This window comes from Chelonoidis abingdonii, chromosome 8 (assembly GCF_003597395.2).
Source record: "Chelonoidis abingdonii isolate Lonesome George chromosome 8, CheloAbing_2.0, whole genome shotgun sequence".
Taxonomy (NCBI): Eukaryota; Metazoa; Chordata; order Testudines; family Testudinidae; genus Chelonoidis; species Chelonoidis abingdonii.
The window spans coordinates 22,768,944-22,792,704 of record NC_133776.1 but is presented as its reverse complement, the minus strand read 5'-3'; the positions used below and the strand labels follow the sequence as shown (position 1 = coordinate 22,792,704).

Sequence of the window (23,761 nt, the reverse complement as noted above, 5' to 3'; positions counted from 1 at the left end):
AGTGCAGTAGGAAAAGTGTTGCAGTCTGTCCACACTGACAGCTGCTGGTGCACTGGCATGGCCACATTTGCGGAACTTGCAGCGGCATTGGGAGTGGTGCATTATGGGCAGCTATCCCAGCATGTAAATGACTGCAACGTGTTTTTCAAATGGGGTGGGGTGGGATGGAGTATGACAGGGAGAGTGTTGTGTGTATATAGGGGAGAGAAAGTGGGTTTTTAGGGGGCTGAGAGCATATCAGCATGCTGTCTTATAAGTTCAGACAGCAGCAGATCTCCCTCTCCCCCCCCCGCCTCTCTCTCTCACACACAGCATTTCACAGTAATGGCTTGCATGCCAGCTGTCAGAAATGGAGCTTTGAAAGGGCATTTCCACATTCCTACAGGAGTTCAAAACAATGACAAGAGTGATCACTTGACTTAAGGGGATTATGGGACGTTTCTGGAGGCAGTAACGCAAGACCTCATTCACACTGATGCTGGGGCGCTCCAGCAGGGGCACAGCAAATGTTATTCCACTCACTGAAGTGGAGTACCAGCAGCGCTGTAGCCACAGAGTCAGAGTGCTCTATGTGCCTTGCCAGTGTGGATGGGTAGTGAGCAAGTGTGCCCGGGACTGCTTTATTGCACTGTAACTCGCAAGTGTAGCCAAGCCCTAGGTGACACCAGAGTTGAATTCAGCCCAGAGTTGCTGATGAACTACATCTTATTATGCCACTGCTATAGGGCTAGTTCCAGCAAGGTGTCGTGTGTTCATAACTGCTACATAAGTCAATCGGACTTGAGGGGGCTCAGCACATTGCTGAATCAGGCCCCAAATGCCTAAGTAAACAAATGCAGAAAGTATCTTTTCATTTTCATCTGGAAGCTAGTACTTAGAGCCAGGGCCGGCGCTTCCATTTAGGCGACCTAGGCGGTTGCCTAGGTCACCAGGATTTGTGGGAGGGCAGCAATTCGGCGGTGGGGGGTCCTTCTGCGCTCCGAGTCTTCGGCGGCAATTCTGCAGCAGGTCCTTCACTCGCTCCGGGACCCGCTGCCGAAGTGCTTTGAAGACCGGGAGTGCGGAAGGACCCCCGCCTAGGGCGCCAGAACCCGTCGCTGCTCCTGCTTACAGCAGTTCCAAAGTATATTTACAGTGTATGCAGAAGATTATAGGTAACAGAATCCTTTATGTTTGGAGTGCTGTCTCTCAAAATGCATATCTGATTAATTTCAAAGGAAAAAAGTTCTTTTGGAAAAGAGCTTAGAATATTTCTAAACAGTTGGCTTTTACGGCAAAATCCCAATAGCTGCATCTGTTTCACTATATGAAGTAAAAGCTTTCTTGCAGAATCCTTTATAAAATATATGCAAAGGATCAAACATAATAAATATTGTTTACACTTCCACGTTGTCTCATCATTCAAGAAATGTTGTCTAGTTCTGTGCAAAGAAAGAAGTTAGCTTGTTTTTTCATCTATGATATCAAGCCCTTATATCCATATATTATATGAAGCACTAAGTACAATTTTTTTTAAAATGCATATGTGGGTTAATGCACCTAAGTTAAAAAACAGCTAATTTATATTTCACTGTTTTAAGCTTCATAGCATCAGTCAACTCCTGACAGAAACGAAGCACCAAAAGTATACATTGGACATGTAAACCTTTTTATACAGTAGTTTAAAGCAAATATTTCTTCAGGACTTACAAAGTGAAATATTTTTTAATGTGGAGACTCTTTTGGTACCCTTAATTTGATGACAGAGTTAAGAGCACATCATCAGAGAACTGGTTAACCAGTTACTTTTGGTAACTGCTGAATAAATAAGTTACTGAGTTATCTTGAAATTTAAATGTGGATCAATGCACATTTCATATTCCATTAATTGCATCAAACTATAAGCAAGGCCATCTTTAATTACACTTACTCAACACAAACTGTACTTTATGGAGACATGAAGTGTCAGTTCATTTTGAAGCCGTTATTAAATGTTACCAGTGGTATCTTTAATTTCACAAAATAAATAATTGAAACTCTCAAAGTTTACTTGTTGAAGTATCCATTATGAAATACAAAGGTTGTAAGGGATTGCCTTTATTTCATTGTGATGCTTTTTTCCTATTTCCAGAATTTGTCATCAGCATGTGTCAGGAATGCTACTTGTTTTGAAAAGATGTTAACATTTTATCTTGCTTGTAGTGAATATTCCAAAGCGTAATGAGGCAAATGAAAACAACACAACTCAGTGGGCCAAACTTGCTTCCCATTATATATATTAATGTAACTGGGTGAAATTAGTCCTTATGTAGAGGGTCAGCAGCACAACCGTTGCTTAAGCAGGACTTCAGTGATACAGAGGCTTTGTTGTGCTGACTAGAGAAGAATTGCCTCTACATAATTGTTTCATTAACATTCTGTTTATCATCGCTTTGTGTGTATTCCATAGCAAACTATTTGGAACTTGATCCTGCAGATGACTGTATGTGTGCACACCTCTGCACCTGTGTGCTGTCAACTGCAAGATCAGGGCCCTAGTCTATTTGAGAGTTATCTCAATATATCATTCATTGGAATTTAAGTAAAATCCCAAAATCTATAAAATTGTGGCAGTTACACTGGGGTCACATTACACTAGGTACTGAACAAAACAATAGGAAGAGAACGAATCCAGTGGCTACTCTTACTCTTATAAGTTCTTATCTTAAATAGCTTATAAACTAAAGAGACAAAAATCAGACAGAAAGGAGAGGAATGGGATAGGACATGCACACAAATGCCATGACCCTGTAAAGCACATGCCAATGCACTGTGACTACAGACTTCAGTGGGATTACTCATGGTGCATAAAGTGAAGCATGTGCAAAAGTCTCTGCGGGATCAGGGCCACAGTCATCAGGGAGCTGATAGACACATGGCTTGTTAGTTCCAGTTTTTCAGCTTTTCTTAACTGTATGTTTTATTTTTAACTCTTCCCAAATTATTTTAAACCTTGTCTTTATTTCTATATATGTTATCGCATTTAACCCTAGACTTTTTCTGTTTTGTTTGCAATTAACACTTGCATTTTCTGCTTTTTATAAAGGATATGACTTGAGTTTTACTCTCTGTTAAACGACAATTTGCCCCAGAATGTATACATTACAGATTTATATATCTAACAACAAGCTGGATCCAGGCTCCATGATACTCATCCTGCCACCGGTGAAATCAATGCAAAACATCCACTGCCACCAGTGGGAGTAAGAGCAGGCCACATCCACTAATACTCAGCACTTAAATAGCAGTTCACATGTTTGCAGGGCTGTATGATTAACTAATTTTCACAAGACTCCTGTGAGGTAAGTTGTTAAGAGCCATTAGACTGATTCTACAGATGAGGGAACAGAGAGGAAGTAACTCAGGCCTACCTTACTCACAGCCCAGATCTCCCAGCCTCATCAATCCAGAATGCATTGCTCCTTTCCTTTTAAGGCTAACGCTGTATAAGTTTTATGGGAGATTTTTTCAACCATTGCTCAGGAGAGTAATCCCATGGACTTCAGTGGGACAACCCCTGGACAAAGGATCGAAGTCACTGGGAGTTTTGCCACTGGCTTCAATGGGAGCAGGCCTATGGAGCTCGGATCTGACTTCTTGTTTACACACTAATGGTGTTATGACTATGAAGACTACAGGATCAGGCCTTAGATTTCTGTCTACAAGATTTCTTTTCCATCCAATAAAGCTTTAAATGAATGAATCTATTTAATTATTTATGAGAACTTTAGGTAAAAATTGCTTTCTGATATCATTCTCACTCAATAGCTTTTCTAATCTAACCTTCCCAGGTACCTCCTATTGTTTATGGTTTGTGGCTAGAAGCTACAAACATTGGACTTCATCAAGGATCAAACTTCCCTTTCCTCCCTGGCTCCGCTCTCCTTGTGCTAATTAATGTATCTATTATATAAGACCATTTAGAGACACTGTACACTTTTTAAAAGAGCAACCACAGTCAGGTATTACAGCAGAATCTTGGATGATCTGCAGCACCTGAAACAGCATTAAATGTTCTGAGAGAAAGAAATAATACACAGCTAAAACCTGAAATGGCCTCCATAATTGTTTCAGAAATCAGTTTCCTGCCATTAAAACAAACTGACGGTTGAATTAATTACTTCAGCATTGTAGCAAGCATCCTTCCTGTTCTGACTACAGTTCCTCTAGAAATTAGAAGAGGCAAAAACATCAAATTAAACCAAACCATAAAAAACCCCACCAAAACAAAAGGAAATATAGAACTACATTTTGTTTTCCTTTAGTTTAAAAGCTTCAGTATAAAAATAACTGGCTGGTCAACAGGCCCTGATTTCAGGCATTCTTCCTGCTTCTAGCTTTTATGCCAGAGCAGTCAGGTTTTGGAGAGATAAGGAAGTCCTGCAGCCTATATTTATGTGAGTAATGAGTGGCACTGTCTCTAACATCCTCATTTCCACATCTGCATCTCAGCACCATCCTGACATGGTGCAATATTGCCCTAGTCTCCAGATGTTCATCCTTGTGGCAACCTGCTCTCTGAATGTCCAGACATCAGGTAGCAGTGAAATTGAAGTGTTGGGTCTATGCTCTAGTGAAGCAGTGGTAGTAGGGAAGAGCTGGCACAGCATCATGTAGATTGTCTTTGAAAACCATAGCTAGCCTGGAAGTAATTGGCTGAGTGGTTCTCAGCACTGTGCAGACACTTCGGGCTCTGTCCTGCATGGTGTTGAGTGCTCTCCACCACTCCCATAAATTTGCCTACTCATTTATGGTCTTTAGTGATTAAAAATTAAAAAAGTAAAATGATGAAGAGGCCAACAAACATGACCCACCCTCAGCCTAATACTATCTCCAGGAACCAGGTCATTAAAAAACACAAAAACCAAGTTACTGCCATCTGGGTTTTTCTATCTGTGTGCCTCTTTTACAGTTAACTCTTCAGGGCAGGAGCTGTTGTTGTTTTTCTGCCATACAATCAGGGTTGGCTCTACCATTTTTGCCGCCTCAAGCAAAAAAAACCAAACACTCAGACTACCACCTGAACTGCCAAAGCAAAAAAAAAAAAAAGCAGCTCCACACTGTGCCACCCCAAGAATGGATGGAATGCTGCCCCTTAGTACACGCCGCCCCAGGTACGTGCTTCCCTCGCTGGTGCCTGGAGCCGGCCCTGCATACGATACCATGAAGACTCAGTGCTCAACAAATTAATTAATTAATTAATTACAGCAAACCTAATAAGAAGTCATCTCTCTTAGCAAAAACAGGTTAATCTTTCTTAATAATACCAGTACAGAAATAAGAGTGGCAGTGGTTAGATCAGAGACCTGGGAATCAGGTCTTTTGCGTTTTGTTCTGGGCTCTGCTACTGGCCTACTGTCTCTGTTGCTTATCTACTTTGGCCTCAGTTTATCCATGGGTAAAACAGGAATCATACCTTGAGAGGTGTTCTGAGCTTAATTAGTGTGTAAAGTACCTTGATATTATCATGATTTATTTATGGTAGCACCCATAATAACCTAGCACTTTTCAGCCATTCAAGAAGAACAATTCTTGTTCCAGCAGCTCACGGTCTAAGGACAGACAGACAAGTAGGCAGGTTAGCTGAGATCCAAAACTGAAATGCACTATGTTAAGGCAAAGTATTGTTATTAATAATGACATAAAGCAAAATCTGTGTATCTTAGTTTTTTTCTCTGGCATCTATCAGTGACGAATCTGAACAAATTCAGGTTTCTTTTATTATATCAAATTTCCTTTAATTGGTAATGTAATTACCATTGTTGCTTTTGACACATGCATTACTCCTGTTTGTACCTAATGTTAAACTCCTTGTACAAGCAAAACTCCAACTAAGTGGGATCAAATACATAAGAGCTATGGAATTGGGCCCCTAATGCTAATATGCACTGTGTGTGCAGCAGGAAGAACAGACCAGTGAATGTAATGATTGGCTGTATAAATAAAATATGCATTTCAATTCTTATTTAATGTTCATTTTGACAGGCAAGCAGCATTTACAAAGGCAGGTTGACTGGATTGTCTGGGTGTTTGACAAGCCACTCAACTCTTACAACTGTATCAGTAAACCAACTTTAAATCAAACCGTTGAAATTAATTCATCCTCTCAAAAAGCAGGACTATTGGACAAACGTTTTAGGAAGATAAAATGTGCCCACTGCAACCTTCCTGTGAGTGGGTCTTTGTTCAGCTAGGTGGATGAAAAGGAGTATTGCCCCTTTAAGGGCTCCCTTACAGCAGGTTGAGAAAAGGGGGAAAGTTTACAGGGATAGACAGGAAGGGCAGGAAGCAGTTGAGGCCAGCGCAGGAGAAGGTCATTGCATTGCCCTTCCTCCTGACCAGAAGATTGTGGGGGGGAGGGGAAGAGTGTATTTTTAACCCATGCAGCCCTGTAAAGGCCCTTGTTATCAGGACTGGTGTGGCAGCACCCACTCAGAAACTTGTTAAAAGGACTGGGTTCTCTTTTAACCACTAGGGACATTATGTTAGTTGTCCTTTTCCTTCGCGGGCTGGGAAGGGAATTTTTCCTCACCCTAGATTGGCTGCAGTGCGCTGGGTTTTTATGCCTTCCCCTACAGATGGTTTGGGACCCGGGAGGGGGGAGTAGAGAGATTAGGTTGTAAAGTTTCAAGTTAATACATAACACCTGTGGCAGATTACCAGTTCAGGTAGTTGATATGGAAAGGAATCTGTCATCAGATAAAATGGATTGGAAAAGGATTTGAAGGAAAACACTTCTTGTGGGAACTGAGCACAGGGAGTATGGGCCTCCTACATCTCATCAGTGGGGAGCCAACTGCTGCTCTTTCCTACCCTCATTTAAGGGAGCTGAAGAAGTGGGTTTGGGGCTCCTACATCTGGAACAGCAGGGAGCCATTCTCTCTCCCCTCCTTCCTGCACTGTACAATTTGTTGCCAGGCACTCCCAGATATAATAAGTGAATAAAGTTGCAGCCTAATTAAGGCACATCCGTGGCCTCCTGTCTTTCCTCCGGCATGGACAGACAATAAGGATGAAATCATGTAACAAACTAAAGTACTAATTAGTAGTATATAGCACACACTTGCAGGTCCATATATAGGCAAGTTTGTAACCTCTCTTCCTCTGAGACCGATTAGGATACTCTGCTTCGGTTTAGTAGGATTGGCTCCAATTGGACTACTCATGGAGTAAGGTACCACTAAACAGAAGGGCATGAGAATCTGACCCTATGAGATTAAAAGCATTTCTAGTATTTCATGATAGTCTCAATTCTACTCTTCTCTTGGTTAATGTGGACAGCAGTAAGACAGGAATATCTAGCAAAAATATGAATGATAGAGATTCTAATGTAAGACAAACTAGGCATTCAGATTATTGTTTACATTATCATACACTGCATTTGACAGAAAAGCAAGTCCAACAATTAATTGTAATCTGTTACAATATATCTAATGTATCACTAAAGTTAATCATACCTAGAAATAGTTTTGTAAGGATTTGGAGAATCAACAAGTCTGGGAAATCTGATTTTATGAGAGTGCTTGAAAGATCTCATGGAAGTAGTTTTTGGTCTCAGTTAAATCAGACTATATCTGTTATACTGCACAGGGCTTGATCTCCAGTCCTAATGCCAGCCCCACCATGCTCTGCTTTATTCACCCACTCTACCTCCTCAACCAAAACACTTTACTATTTATAGGCAGATCCCAAAGCTCCTCACAGACGCTCGTGGCACTGTTCAGCCGCCACTTGGTACACATGGAAAGTGAAATTTACTACTGCAATTTTCATTTCCTTGATTGTCCTTTAAATTTTCTGGTTTACAGTGTTACGTGGAAATGTACAAACTATCTCTTGTTTGCTTACTTCCTTTCCCAGAACGATGATGTCCAGATATATTGTTGTTTTTCTTCTCCTTTTTCAGTTTCAGAATCTTGTACTGGGAATCCATTTCTGTGATATGGGTGAAAGTCACACCTTTGCAGGGTACCGCACAAGGCGTAGGCACCACTTCAGCCCACCACTGCCCCCCCAAAAGCCTTAGCTGGTGCACAGGCTCTGTGCATGTCCTCTGCATAGGGGTTAATCTGACCCTATTTGATGTCTCCATCAGAAGTTCTAGTGGGATCTCAGAGCAATCTTACAGCCAACAGAAGTCAAATGTGGGGGCTTTGAAATGTAGGTGGGTGGAAGAGATATTAAAATTATTTCAACACCTCTTCCTCCTGCAACAATAGCTGTACCTGATGACAAGTATGAACAGCACTATCTACCCAACTTTACCTCCATCCCACAGAGAGCTTTTACGACCTCATTTTGTATTACTGCAGCTTATTAATGGTTAGAACACCGGATGAGGAGTCCGGAGTCCTCAGTTCTATTTCCAGCTCTGCCACTGGTCTATTGGGTGACAATGGGCAAGTACCTTCACCTCTCTGTGCCTCAATTTCCCATCTATTAAAACTGGCGTAATGATACCTACTCCTTGTGAGACCTCTTGATGAAAAGAGCTAGATATTATTATTAAACAAACTATGGAATTGAGGTTACAAAAACTACACAACAAAATTAGCCATACACCATTTCCATATTCCTTCTCTGCTACTTATTTTTATTGTGTCCATTCCTCATTTTGGGTTTATGTCTTGTATTCTAGAAGCTGCTGTTGCGCATTAGGCTTGGAAAGGTGGGAGGTATAGGGCTCAATTCTGATCTTATTTACACAACTGGAAGTCACCTGCAGCACCACTAAAGTTTATCTGTGGTATTTATAAGACCCTTATCATTTTGGTATCTAAATGAATTGTATTACACAACCGTAAAACTGGGGCAAAGTGAGATTTACTCCAGCACTGTGCATCTTGACCACGTGATATATTAGCTGTAAAGAAGCAAAAGTAAAAGTGGCCCTCGGGTGTGAAGGGACTATAGGCCCCTTTTATGGCAGGATTACAATGTAAACACTTAACTGGGACCTGCAAACCCTGACCTGCCTATCAAACTCACCCAGAGTCAAGGACTCAGGGACTCTGGACCACTGGGATTGGCTGAGCACTGTGGCTGCCAAGCAAATCCAGCTCTAGCTGAGGGAGGGATACAGTGCTGTTACTGATTAGTTCATATTTTGACAGAGTGATACATTTATTAAATATAAATGAGGAAAATGCTCAACTTCTTTTTGTATTAAACATTGTATTGCAAGAGAGTTTATCATTTCACTGGAGCTGCCAAAAGCAAATATACCAGGATTATATTACTTTTCAGGCAGATTTGCTTTATGCTCCAAAGGGCATGAAAGGCTGGCATTATTCCAATATGACACATGTCTTGACTTGTTTTACTACTTTAGAAACAATACAGTATACATAACAGCTTTGTAGGGTCTGAAATTCCTGATAATCTATCAGTGGAACACAACATTTTGGTCACATTTTGTTTCTTTTGGAATCAGAAATATGCGTTGTAATTTGATATCTGGATAGGTTCTCTCTTATCAGTTTTCCCTTCTACCATCAATATTTCCCTTCACTATTCACTAGAATCCACATACTTTTCTGAAGAAATAGCAAAGACTAAAAGTCTCAGGAAATTCCAGAAAAAAAAATTTTATGTACAAAAGAAAGTGATTTTTAGCTGTAATAAAAATGAAAGTTGTTAGGTTTGGATGAAACCCTGGAACTGTTTGAGCAGATTGTCTGATATTTTCCCCACAGCTTTGCTAGTGTGCCCATATATTGAAATTAAATATTCACCCTTCGTTATCAAACCATGGCCTAAATTACAGCTGCACCAGTGCTTTTGTGAAGTATATTGGTTTCCACTAGGGACTAAAATGAGCCCATCAGAGCTAGTGGATAGCCCTATTTCTGACCTCGGCACTGGTCTGCTGGATAACCACAAGCAAGTAATTTAATCTCTTTGTGCTTCAGTTTCCCCATCTGTAAAATTGTAAAGGACTTTGAGATCTATGGGTGAAAAATGCTACACAAGAGCTAGGCATTACATTTTGGATTTGCTGATAGTATTATTGATTATAATTATGTATCAAACATCAAAATTCCATATGAACATTAGATAATTATGTAATCCTCAGAATGACTCTGTGGGTAGATAAATATTATTAATATTCCCATTTGCAGATGGAGAAACTGAGGCAGAAAGGCCAGATTATTTATGCAAAACCACAGATTAAAACTCTGCCAATGGCTGGAGTGTCTGGATCCTGGACTTATGCTCAGACTATTCCTCTTCCCATGTGTTATACCTGTAATCTCCCTCTAGCATTATCAGTTTGCTACTGCAAACAATATTCTAGAATGGAAGTGCTATGCCCCCATTACAAATGTGAATTACCTGTATATCCCTGGTGCATGGAGCTTCTTACAAGTACGTTATTTCTGTTGTGTTACAGTAATAAAGGATGGCCTTACATAAGATATCTCAAATGTAGCTTTCATGCCAAATTATTAAGGGTTCAATTCTGCACTATTCAAGTCATTGAGAGTTTTTACATTGACTTGAATGGGAGCAGGATCCTGCTCTAAGTGCCCTATGGTTCAGGATGGATCTTAGACTTATAATATCTTTGGCACTAGGAAGTGAAATTATTTCCTTGTTTTTCCTCTCCTGGAAGGATGGCTTCTTTCAAACCGCTCTCACTGATAACTCTCCTTAACATACATGGGTATGTTAATTTAATTAATATGATTAATCCTGCTTATGCTTAAAAACAGAGAAGATGTGTACCATGGGGTAGTTCTTTTCTTTTCCAGTATAATATCAGTATTATTAAAAGACAAAATTTGCTAAAGATAAATCATACAATTTAATATCAATTCTTCAAATAACAAGGCCTCTAATCACTTTGAGCATTAAATGAACTATGAAAAAATTTAAGATAGGAGCAAAAATGAATGACAGAAAGTATTTCTTTAGCCTTTTCATTAAGTGGAATTACCAAAATTATGTCACTCAGAGCCACCAATTTACGCATAGCTGAAATCTGGCAGATCATATCTCTGATGTAAACCAAGTTTAAAATATTACCTCCACATCCCTGATGCAAGTTCTTAGGAACAACCCATTTACATTTCCAAATTGCACATCACCATTCTTAAAGCCGTTTGGAATCTATCAACAGCTTTCCTTAACCAGCATCTACAGGTATTCTTTCCCCAAAGGGCTGACTGTGCTACCTCTTTGTCTCTTCCAGCCTGTGCTAGCCAGGAGATGATATATCAAGATTAAGACTCATAAATGGATCTCCTGTATTACAGGCAGAGTACTAACATTGCACAGATAGATCATTCTGGTTTCTCCATTTTTATACTGCAGGAATGAAAAAACAAACAAATACCAATTCTGTGTCATTTTCATATAAAATTTTCAAGCACGTGCAATAATAGCTAAATATAATTTTTATGACATTTTAAACTTTAAAAGAGAATGCCACTACTGCCATAAGACTCTTAGCCTTCTCAGTAAATTACTTTCATAATTGACTTGTGGCTTTTAAACATCAGCATTCGACAACTTTCCCCTCCCTTAGAGGTATATTATATACCTCACACCTATTCACTTTAATCACTTTCTGTGTATGTAAACAAATATTGACTGTTGCTGAGATCAGTATCACAAAGTACTTAAGGACCACTACAGTGCTTATACTGCTAAGGCAAAATTGTGGTTGTCTGAAAGGCTGATCAATCACAACACTGAATAAAAAGGTTCTACATCAACTGTATTCACCTCTGCTTCTCAAAGACCTCAATAAAATGAGAAATAATTTCCTAACAGGCAGATATTTTTTTAGAATGGCTATTCTTAGGCTATCCAGTTTAGGACAGTAACCCATCAGTAATTAATTATATGTTGCCCTCATTCTGATTCTGGAAATTATGTAATAACAGGATTTGGACAGGAAGTAATATGACACACCCAACAGGAAGTGAGACAAAAGTTTTCTTGGTCCTGCCTTAGTCCTTGATAATATGCAAATTTTGGCAATCCACTGAGAATCCTTCATAAAGCACAGATTAGTGAGGCTCTGTTGCAGCAGGCTTTCTCTAGCTTGTTTTAGATATGTTTTCCAACCCCTGTGCTTAACTATTGTTTCTTTCCTATTCAGTATGCAGGATTTTTTTAAATGCCCTGACTGATTTGCCTAAAAATAGATAAGGACAAGTGCAATATAGAGCCTTTAAAAACCTCAGTAATACAAGTCAAAAAGATACTGTGCACAGCATCAGTACAAAAGCATCTTGCACTAGATGCAGAGTTCTTAGAATTGCAGCTGCAATGTGTAAAAAAACAAAAAATCCTCTAGATAAACAGCATCAAGGAATGGATTCTGTCCAAGAATCACAGTTTGCTATTCACTAAAGCTAAATAAATGATTTACCAGGTCAGGAAAACAAAAGATTTGCTCAGATTGCCTTCTTGAATATCTAAAACCCTTATAAGGGCCTGGCAGTCACATACATTGATGCTGCTGAATGACTGCAGTGGAGGACTGGATGGCTCTGTGGATTAGTAACAGAATACAGAAGCTTTCACCGCTAAGGCTATGGCTACACTTGAAATTTCAAAGCGCTGCCGCGGCAGTGCTTTGAAGTGCGAATGTGGTCACAGCGCCAGCGCTGGGAGAGAGCTCTCCCAGCGCTGCGCATACTCCACATCCTCTACAGGTGTAGCTTGCAGCGCTGGGAGCCGCGCTCCCAGCGCTGCGGCACTGTTTACACTGAGGCTTTACAGCGCTGTATCTTGCAGCACTCAGGGGGGTGTTTTTTTCACACCCCTGAGCGCCAAAGTTGCAGCACGGTAAAGCGCCAGTGTAGCCATGGCCTCAGTGACCAAAAGCTGATACCAGTGGATGGCTGTCTAACTGCCAATGCAAAATGAATTTGTGGTCTTATTCCAGTTACTAGTATGTGGGCAGAGCTGAATAAATACTGCAGAAACATTCCATTAATATTTGTTAGAGTTATTAAACTAATTTGCTTTGATTGTATTTGTGCCTTTGTATATTTACTGTCTGTGAATACTCTAGTGCATGAGTTTGCTGAATAGGCATATTCAACAAAACCAAAAAATACTGGATAATATTCACAGAAAGTAAATGCTGGATTCATAAACATCAATATTCATTTTGGAAACCTGATTCTAAGAATAACATTAATACAATACGTGAACAGAAATATACCATGTTGTATGCAGTGTTGTTGTAGCCATGTTGGTCCCAAGATTTGAGAGAGACAAGATGGGTGATGTAATATCATCCATTGGACCAACTTCTGTTGGTGAGAGAGACACACTTTCTGGCTTACACAGATCTTCCTCTGATCTGGGAAACATACTCAGTGTCACACTAAATACAAAGTGGAACACATTGTTTAGCGTAGGTAGTTAACATGTATTTCAAGGCATAACTCAAGGTGAAGTGGTCTGTTAACATCCCTCCAATCATTGGGGGAAAGGAAGTGGGCAGACGCAGCTGGGTGGGGATTTGTAATGGGTTATAGATTGTTGTAATAAGCCATAAATCCATGTCTCTATTCAGTCCATGATTTTTAATGTCTAGCAAAGTTATAAATTTAGGCTCCCAAGCTCATCTTTTGAAAGTGTTGTGCAGGTTTCCTTTAAGGATGAATAAAGTCTGATAGGTCAGATATAGAGTGATTGCTTTGTGAAAAGTGTTCACTCACAGGTGATAGGATAATTCGTCTTTTATCATTTTCATGTGTGAGTTCATCTGAGAGCATAGTGATGGTTTAGTGTCCCCCACATGGTTGTTATTGGCACCTTTGGTGCACTGGATAATCACTACGCTCTTGAATGAACTCACACAGGAAAATTATTAAAAGACAAAAACACCCTACCACCTGTTGGTGAATACTTTTCACAGAGTGATACAATTAACATTAAACATTTGCTATGACTGATATTTTGGGCTCATTCCTGCAAGTGCTGAATGCCTCTTGCAAGTCATACCCAAGACAGAGGGGTTCACTCTGAAGGAGGTGCTCAGCACACTGGAGGACTGGAAATTTTACATGGATTATAGGTACTCAGATAGAATTGCCTTTTTTATTTAACAGGATGGTAAAATCAATGAGATACATCATCTAATTGATATAAAAAGTATTTTATTTTAATTTTGTATTAAGAATGTTATAGAATGTGCAGAAAATTGATATTTGCTACATAATGTTGTTTACAAAACAAATATTAAACCAGTTAAAGATTCTCACCGAACGCACACAATTTTTAGTGTTCATGTGTGAAAGAAATGTTATGCAGAATTATTTTAACGTCCTACAATAACCAGTTATAGACTAATATCCCAATACTGCAAAGAGATCATGCAGACAGATCCATATGCACGCAGCCCCAATTATTTCAACAGGAAAGAGAGAAAATAATATTTTGGTGAAATGGTGTATGTTTAACTCCAATACACAATCAAGTGAACTGGACCTAGTGCAAACATGAAAAGTTTTTCTTCTAAGTGGATGGGACATTCTAACCATTACGGAAATGCAGAACACTGTTGCCAATCATATACTGGATATTTGCAGAAAGTTGACTTTCTGCTAATTCAAACAAAATTCAAAGAATGTTACACAGTATTTTAGATTATTACGAAATAATTCATTTAACATTTAGACGTTTTTTATCCAACAGCTACCCTTTTTTTGTTATTGACAGAAATAAGTTTGCAATCAATCTCAGGTGCTAAATTTATCTGAAATAACAGATATGTATTATTTGAAAATATTTCAGCACTGGGACTGTGCTGTCATGCAGCAATCTATGTAACCATAAATGAAACATTCCTTTGCCATTTATAAACTTAGGTTCACATTTTTCACATTAGGTGCCTAAAGTTAGGTACCTACATGCATCTTAAGGCATTTAACCAGTTGGCCTGCTTTTCAGAAGTGCTGTATATCTGTACCCCACAGTTGCTGAAAATCACACCACTTATTTAGGTGCTTAAACATGCATTTCAGTGCCTAAATCCAGATATCCAAGACTGCATATTCTTACTTTAAAGGGTATGAAAAGTTGAACAGTTAAATAATGGGAAGACAGAAGTCAATCTTGCTCTCTTTCTCACACAAGTAGTTCCACTGACTTCACTGGGACTCCTCACAAGAGTAAGGAAAGCAGGATGGGGTGCACAGATCATAACTGTCCTACACACATATGAATACAGTTCTGCCCATTGTCCAACATTCAGCAAAAATTAACTAATTTCAGAGCTTTAATTTCCATAGCCCACTCCCTGGAAAATGATAATCCTTGGATTTATCAGTATACTGATACAGCAAATGTGTAGTGAAACAGCTATTTAATATGTATTTAGCGCTGTACAGTTACACTGGCTCTGACTGCTGGAGTGGCTGCAGCTCGTTCTCTTTCTTTAGCAATTTCCATCTCTATTTTGGCCTTGATTTTGTCCCAATCAACATCCAACTGTAAGAACAGGAAAGATAGTAGGTAAGTGTTAACATTATATTAAATACGTATTAATAAGCAACAGTATCAAGGTACAAGTCACAAAGTGATCTGCTCTGTCGCTATATAGGTCTCCACTTGATGCAAACATATAACTACCATTAATGCTAATGCAAGTTACATGTGTGTATCAGTTGGTGGCTTTCTTCTATAGTCAATATCTAATGAACAGTATGTTATTGGAGGTTCCTGCCTTTGAAATGAAACAAACTTGATACTTTTCAACAAATACAGGGAAATCCCGCTATAACACACCCCGCAATATCGTGAATTTGGATATAAGGCAATTATAAGGTGGCTCCGGCTGCCCCAAGCAAAAAAAAAAAAAAAGAAAAAAAAAGCGCGTCCGGAGCGCCGCGGAAGCGCAAAAAAGAAAAAGAAGAGAGGCTAGAGCGCTGCCAAAGAAAAAAAAACAAAACAAAAAGTGCCTTCCCCACTGCCTCTTCCCCCCTACCCCTGCTTCTTCTTTTGGCGAAAAGAGCCGTTCTCCTCCCCAGCTGCTCCTCGCTCTTCCTCTGCCCCTTGCACATCTCCCCAAGTGTTTCCCTCTCTCGCTGCATGGCTGAGAGCCCCCGCTGCTGGAGCTGCACCCTTTCAGTTACTCTTATGGCCAGTTTGCAAACACAAGTCCTTTTCTGCCCAAGAGAAATTGACCAGCTTGAAAATGACAAACTTGAAATGGTAAACGTCGCTACACCAGGACCCCGCATTTATCGCAATCCAATTTTTTAGACCCCAATCATCGTGTTATAACGAGGTTTCACTGTTTTAAAAAGTCATATGGTGAGAAAATATTCAACAATGGAAAATAAACTTAGATGAGCCTACTGGGCATCTTTCAGGTTAAAAATGAATGAAATCTATTTGTCAAATCAATCAGAATGCAGCCACTTGCCCATGGTACATTGAGCAACTTCTTACTACTACACCAAAGTCCATCAAACAAATTGAGGCATCTACATTAGTCATCTGATATAACAGAAATAACACTGTCGATACTTGAATTCTGCTTTGATGATAAATGTTCCAGGTTTTGTATTGGAATTTCTTTAGTGGCAGAAAAACATCATCCTGTGGCAGTTTCCTAGTTCAGTGAAAATATGAATACTGGAATACTGAATAGATGAACAAGTTTCAAGTTGGTTCTTGGATGGATAAGCCATTTCTTAACCTCCATCAAAGCTGGCACTGTTCATGTTTGCCTGTAATGCAGCTCAACTTATTTTGCCTGAACTGTCAGAACTAGAATCCTATTCTGTTCTCTTGGTTTTTCAAGCACTTGTATGAATTTGAGGACTGTCTTTCTATTTTGTTTTGTCTCCTCCTATGAACTGTCCATTTTTAATTACTCTTTTTATATATTTATGCCCATCTATCAATAAGGACATCAATTTCCTATTTCAGACTGAGCTACAGCATCTTGATCTACATTAATGAATATCTGAACTCACCTACATTATTGACTGTGTGCATTTTAAGAAAAAATTCATAGGAGCTAGATGGATCTGTTGCAGAGCCAGTGCTTGGGGTGTTCCTGGAGCTCTTGGAGGAGAAATGTTTGTGCTAGAGTAGGTGTGATCCAGGTCCTGGAAATACCTGGGAGAGGTCCAATAGATCCATCTAGCCCATAGGGATACTGTTAATCCACCCAGCAATCCATGTCCAGCTCCTACTATCTGCCACAGTAGGTATCCTCTCAAAATGTTTCCTTAGCAGCATGCTTTTACTTATGACATGTCACGTAAGGTAACTGACTCAGTTGTTCAGATTCCACATAGGACTGCAGATCTGAACTCAATAGTATAAAAGAGATCAGTGGTCTTGGGTGTAGTATAAAAAAGGACAATAGCATGTTTTCAGAAGAGCCTGAGAGAGTCTTAGGCAGTGAGAGGGGCAGTGAGACATATCTCTTCCGTCTTTCTTTTCTCTGGAGGAGAAGGAACAGTATTGGGGAATCCAAAAAAATCCTGTTTGCCTCCTGAGTCATTATTGCTCTCTTCCAAATCTAACATATGTTGAGGTTACAGATCTGTCTGGTTGATCTGAGCTACCGCTGTCATGGTAAGTTGCTGAGGAGGCTTGAAAATACAGAAGCAGATCTGGTGTATCCATAATAACAGCTGTCTGCTTTGTTAGATGATCAGGATCTTTTGTTCTTGATTTTGGATCTGCCATTTTAGGATTTGTAGAAGACTGACCTGGAACATCTCTTAAGTGCATGTTGGCTCTCCTAATAGAGATCTTTTTGAGCAGTGAGTCTTTTTCCAGCACCAAAGTTCCCAAATCCAAGGGGGTCACTTTCCTGGACTGGCTCTGAGGCTGTCACTGATGGTGTTCTTTCTCTACCTTTTTGTTTCAGATTTGATGGTTTATGATCCTTTTTAGGTACCACAGGTTTCTTGGAGCTTGGAACAGAAGACAGTATCTTCTGCAGAGGTCTCTGCTGCCTATTCTCTCCAGAAGTATCAGGGGCCAAGAAATGTTCTGGATCCAGAGAGCTTGGCTGCCAAAGTCTCCTGCAATGCTAGCCCTTATAGTCTGTTCTGCCTCTCTTTAGGCATCCTTGGAGTGAAAGTACTGCAGATTGAGCATCTTGAAGAAGAACGTTCCTTCCCAAGGTAGGCTGGGCATCTTATGTGAGCATCTGATGCCAGAAAGACTGCAGGGCAAGAGGCCCACTTCTTACAACCAGGTTTCTTGATCGTTGGATCCACCACTAGATTTTAATAGTGGAACTGAAGTTGTACAAACTACTCAAAAATTTGGTTTATTTATTAAAGAAATAAAACCTAACCACTGAAATGCTAAAAGCTAACTATTTACACCAAAAAGCTAGGCAAATCTATGCTAAAAGTGTAGTAGACACTATCAAAGCAAAAAATCTGGGCCAAGAACTCAGACGGAATTTCTGATTTGTCAGTTGCAGCAGCTGGAAGCAATTGAGGTTGATGGAGTGCAGTGCTCCCTTCTATAGCCTGGGTCTCCGATCATTCAGGACCATCCAGGCGAGGGTCAGAAGGGGGCATGACAGTGCACCACCAGGCACTACTATCTAAAGGTTCCACTGTCGAAGTTGCACTGTCAGTGCATCCTATGCAGTGGGATTATGTAGAGGAACTTGAAAAATAACCTTTTACCTTGTTGGGGAACAATTAAATACAAAAAAATCCTTAACTAAATTAAAATAAAAAGCACCTTGAAAATGCAATGAGCAAAATTAGTGACATGGCCTTTTAATAATTTACAAACAAGATGCTGGAGAGTAGAAAGTCCCCTGAAAACCCATATTTGGAGAAGAGAAAAAAAATGTTGACATTAAATGCCACCATAACGTCCATGTTCAAATAAAATCTAAAGGTTATGATAATAAAGTTTTTCCATTTTAATAGTTTATAACTATGGATAGTGAATAAGTTTTGACGGGGTAATACTTGTCCCAAGGTCTTAGCTCAACTTTTGCCTGGTAGGGATGGTGTTTTGTCAATTTTTCACTTACATAGACTCGCTTAGATAATGCTTACTGTTGATAGGACAAAGGTAATGTTTTGTTATTATGCTGGAAAATTTAGATAGAAGGAAGTTAATTAATATAATAAATACAGAAATGTAATGCTAAAAGTACCTCTACTGGGGAAAAAAGTGAGGTGACATGAAAGCATAATGACATGAAAATAGTGTAAACAGCAAAATTTGTATAAAGCAATGTTTACTAACCTTTCCATAACCATCATTCTTCAAGATGTATTGCACATGTCCATTCCCAAATAGGTGTGTGCACAGCCCGAGCTCAGTTGCCAGAAATTTCCCCCCTAGCGGTATCCTTCGGGTTGGCTCTAGTGCCCTCTGGTGCTGTGTACATATAGTGCTGGTATAAAAGGATCCTGCCGACCTCATTCCCCCTCAGTTTCTTCTTGTTGACCGTCTCTGAAGAGGGGATGGAAGGTGGGTCTTGGGATGGACATGTACAACACATCTTGAACAACAGTAGTTATGGAAAGGTTAGTAACCATTTTTTCTTCTTTGAGTGCTTGCTCATGTCCATTCTCAAATAGGTGACTCACAAGCAGTTGTATAGGAGATGGGTTCAGAGTTCAAGGACAGGCTGACTGCAAAAGTGCTCGGCCAAAGCCAGCATTCTCTCTAGCCTGTTAAACAGTGGCATAGTGCATCATGAATGTGTGAATGGACGACCAGGTTGCTGCCTTGCAGATCTCCTGAATCAGAACTTGTGCTAGAAAAGCCGTGGAGGAGGCTTGGCATCTTGTAGAGTGAGTCATAAGGATAGCCAGGGGTGGAATGTTTGTGAACTCATAAAATCCATGAAGAGAGTCTCTGTGCAGCGATGGGGAGACCTTTCATTCTTTCTGCTATCGCTATAAATAGTTGCAAAGATCTGCGGAACCGCTTGGTCCATGAAAGTAAAAAGCTAAGGCCCTCCAGTCATCCTGTGAGTGGAGATGCTTTTCTTCTCTGTTTGCATGCAGCTTAGGGTAAAATACTGGTAAAAAGATTGCTCGACTCCATTGGAATTGTGAGATGACTTTAGGAAGAAATGATAGCATGGCCGCAGCTGTATCTTGTCCTTAAAAAAGATTACATATGGGGGCTCTGATGTGAGGGCCTGGATCTCTAAGATTCTTCTGGCCAAAGTGATGGCCCCCAGAAAGGCCACTTTCCAGGAAAGGCGTAACAATGAGCATGATGCTAATGGTTCAAATGGAGGCCCTATGGGTTTGGATAGGATGGGGGTCAAGTCCCAGGCAGAGGTGTGTGTAAAGGATCTCTGACCTTTCCAGGCCTTTGAGAAATTGGATGACCTTTTCACAGGACAGAACTGATTAGCTGTCCACCTTGGGATGGAAGGCAGAAAGGCCAATAGCTGAACCTTGACTGATGTTCCAGGTTGTTTCAGGTGCTCCAAGATAAGCTGAAGAGACAATTGTAAAGGCAGGACTGGTCATTGGCAGCACCAGACGTGCTACTGTGTTGAGGACACAGCGGTCTGACGGGATCTGAGTCCAGGAATCCAAGAAGTGGGAAAGGTGGCTGGATAATAAGGGGGAAACTGGATCTGATGCAGGGGAATAGCAGTGCCTACCTCAAGCATCTTATCAAAACACTCGTTTTGACAATCCCGAGTGTCTGCGTTTGGGCTGAGTGGGACCTGCTGATGAGGACAGAGGAGAAGGTCTGCATTTAAACCGCCCTATTTTTCCTCCTATGTTGGTCCTGCCTACGAGGCTGATAGAAGTAGTGGCCTGTCTGTTGTAGCCTATAATGCTTTCTTGACCCTGCTGGCATGTACAGTCCCAGTGATTTCAAAGTTGCTTTTGAGTCCTTGAGGCCATGCAGCCTGCTCTCCTTTTGCTCCCAAAAAAGCACTGTTCTCTCGAACAGGAGGTCCTGAATAATTTGTTGCACTTTGTTAGGCAGCCCCGAGGACTGCAACCACGAACTCCTATGCATTGTTACTGCAGTGGCCATTGATCTGGCTGCAGAATCAGCGGCATCCAGAATTGCCTGCAGGGAGGCATGAGCCACAGTTTCCCTTTCCTTGACAAGAGAGGAAAGCTCCTGTATGTAGTCCTTTGGGAGAAGGTCCTTGAATTTCATCATGCTGGTTTGCTATGAAAAGTTAAACGCCCCCTGTGGAATATGCCTTAGTATAAGAGCCCTCTGTCCCTGGTGGCCGCTCTCATTGGTGGCCACAAAAACCAGGGATCCTGGGGAGGGTGCGAAAAAGGGAATTAGTACCCCTTGGCTGGTACAAAATACTTGTGCTCTGTGCACTTTGCTGTCAGATGGAGAGAGGCAGGGGTTTGCCACAATGCTTTGATCAGTCATGATGGCATCATAAAGAGGTATGACCACTGTAGAGGCTCCTATTGGTGATAAGATGTCCAGGAGACCATGCACAATCTCCTTGACCACCTCTGCTTGGACACCCAAATTGAGGCTACCCACTTTAACAAGTCCTAGTATGCCTTGTGGTCGTCTTGCATAGGGGAGACCCCTGCTGTCACTTGTGCCTCATCTGGAGAGGACAAGACAGGCTGCAGGGCCTTTGTATGTCCTTGGCAAACACCAAGGCCCAGTGGGCTTCCCCCTGAGACTTGGTACTGTGCTCAGTATTGAAGTCTGGATCCGGAGTCTCCCTGCGTGGTGCCAGGGGTGCTCTCACCTCCGAAACAATGGAGTATGAGTGTCTTGAGGGGGTGCCCCAAGGAAGGAGAAATTCTCAAGGATTCCAAAAGGGCCATTGATTTGTCAGTGGATCCCATGGACCCTGTGGTACCACGGAAGACGAAGCCATGGTATGGTATGGCTGCCCAGACAGCAATGATGTCAGTTATGTAGAAGAGGGAAATATGACCAAAACTCTGAGTCCAACGAAGACTCTGAGCTGTGATGCAGAGACCAAGGCAGAGCCATGCTGTTTGGTGCCAGAGACAGTAGATGAGACAATCTTGTGGCTGATAACGGGGGCTTCCCCGTAGACAGTGGTCACAGCACCGGCTGAGGTTCAGGGGTTGCTTCCTGCCACTTGGTGGCACCAGTGGTGCCGAGTCTTGACCTACCGTAGGCTGAGAAGGTCCCTGGCCACTGCGAGCGCTTCGGGAGTTGATGGCACCATAAACTGGGCGGTGCATTGTCTACTCTGAGGTTGTTCCTTTGTAGGTGTCCAAGGAGCTTGCTGTGGCACTGGAATTGCTGGCACTTGATGTTGTGGTGCTGTGGGAGATGAGTGGTGTGGCGTGGATCTCACTCCCTCCCTGTCTTCCTTACATTTTAGCACTGGAGACCTGGTATCCTCTTGGTGCTTCTTCTTAGGCACCAGGGAGGGCGATCAGTGCTGAGAGTCCCGGTTAGATGGAGGAGTGCTTGGCACCAAAGCTGAGGTGCTTGGTGCTGAGTCTGAGCATGGTTCCGAAGCTGGTCTTAAGGCTGCCTCCCATTGGGTGGACCTTCAGTCGGGCCTCTTGGTCCTTACTGGTCCAGGGCGTGAAGTCTCTGCAGATTTGGCAATGGTCTTACCTATAAGCTTCCCCCAGGCACTTGAGATAGCTCTAGTGGGAGTTGCTCAGAGACATAGGCTTACTGCAGGCAGCGCAGGGCTTGAAACCTGGTGACTGAGGCATGCCCTGGGACTGGGGAAGGCAGACAATCCTACAAGTTAAGTGTGTGGGTGTCCGAGCTATCTAAAACCTAAAACTACTAAAAACTACTCTAAGTACTAACTATAACAACTATTTACACAATTGGTATCAAAAAACACTACGAAAGAATTGCCTAAGCAATGAAGGATTCCAACCATCATGGGTGGTAAGAAGGAACTGAAGGTTGTCAGGGTCCTTTCTACTGGAGCAATGTGGATGTGGCACCCAAGAGTGCAAGAGGCGACTCGATGGACACTACTAGGGGAAAAATTTCTGGCAACTATGCTTGGGACATGCACACACCTATATGGGAATGGACATGTGGAAGCACTTGAAGAACTTGTATGTGCATATTGTACATATTATGTTTGACAAAGTTTAATGCTGATTGGAGAAAAGCTAATAAATCTGTAATGTGGAAATGTATAGCAATCAAAGTGAAAAAAGACCCAAACTGAAGAAATACAGGACCAAAAACTGAAGGACTGTGACTGAAAAACCAGAGATCAGAGGCTGAGATGACCATCATGAAGTAGAGAAGGGCTTCCCAGTACCCTGCTACTCAATAACTTGGGCCCCTACGTGTTCCATCTTATCTGTTTATTATCAGGCATAAATATATGTTGATATACTATTGATGACAATAATTCTGTCTGAAAAATTATAAATAAAGGCAAAAATTGATTCAGCCCAAATTGTGTGGATTTGTGACTTGGCTTCCCACTTTACACTTCCAGCAAGGTTTTAACCATAATAGTTCCTTTTCCTGGCCTTAAAAAAATATCAAATACTACACAATTAACCAACTAAGTTGATATTTTTGTTCTAAACTAAAATTAGAATTATAGGTATTCTGCGAAACGGTATGCCTATGAAATATATTATATGTGTATATATAATATATAGTATAATAGTTCATAATTGGCTCTTAATTTTTCTTCTGATTAACCTTACTGACTGTTACTATTAATATTCATACAATGTGTTAATGAAGACATTAAAAGGTACATTTTCAATCCAAATCCCTTTTTATGTACAAAATGTGTGCCTCAAAATAAAAGCCCCTGCATGTTTTCAGGATGCAA

The 23,761-nt window shown here is 40.9% G+C and overlaps 1 protein-coding gene across 1 annotated transcript in view; it reads right to left on the bottom strand.

Moving 5' to 3' along the window:
• Positions 1–14,124: 14,124 nt before the first annotated feature.
• The window catches only part of IFT80 (intraflagellar transport 80), a 152,675-nt gene continuing 143,038 nt past the window's right edge, over positions 14,125–23,761 (bottom strand). The window contains exon 20 of the mRNA XM_075068431.1: positions 14,125–15,477. Coding sequence (XP_074924532.1) covers positions 15,364–15,477 — 114 coding nt within the window. The 3' untranslated portion in view covers positions 14,125–15,363. The remainder of the gene's footprint in view (positions 15,478–23,761) is intronic.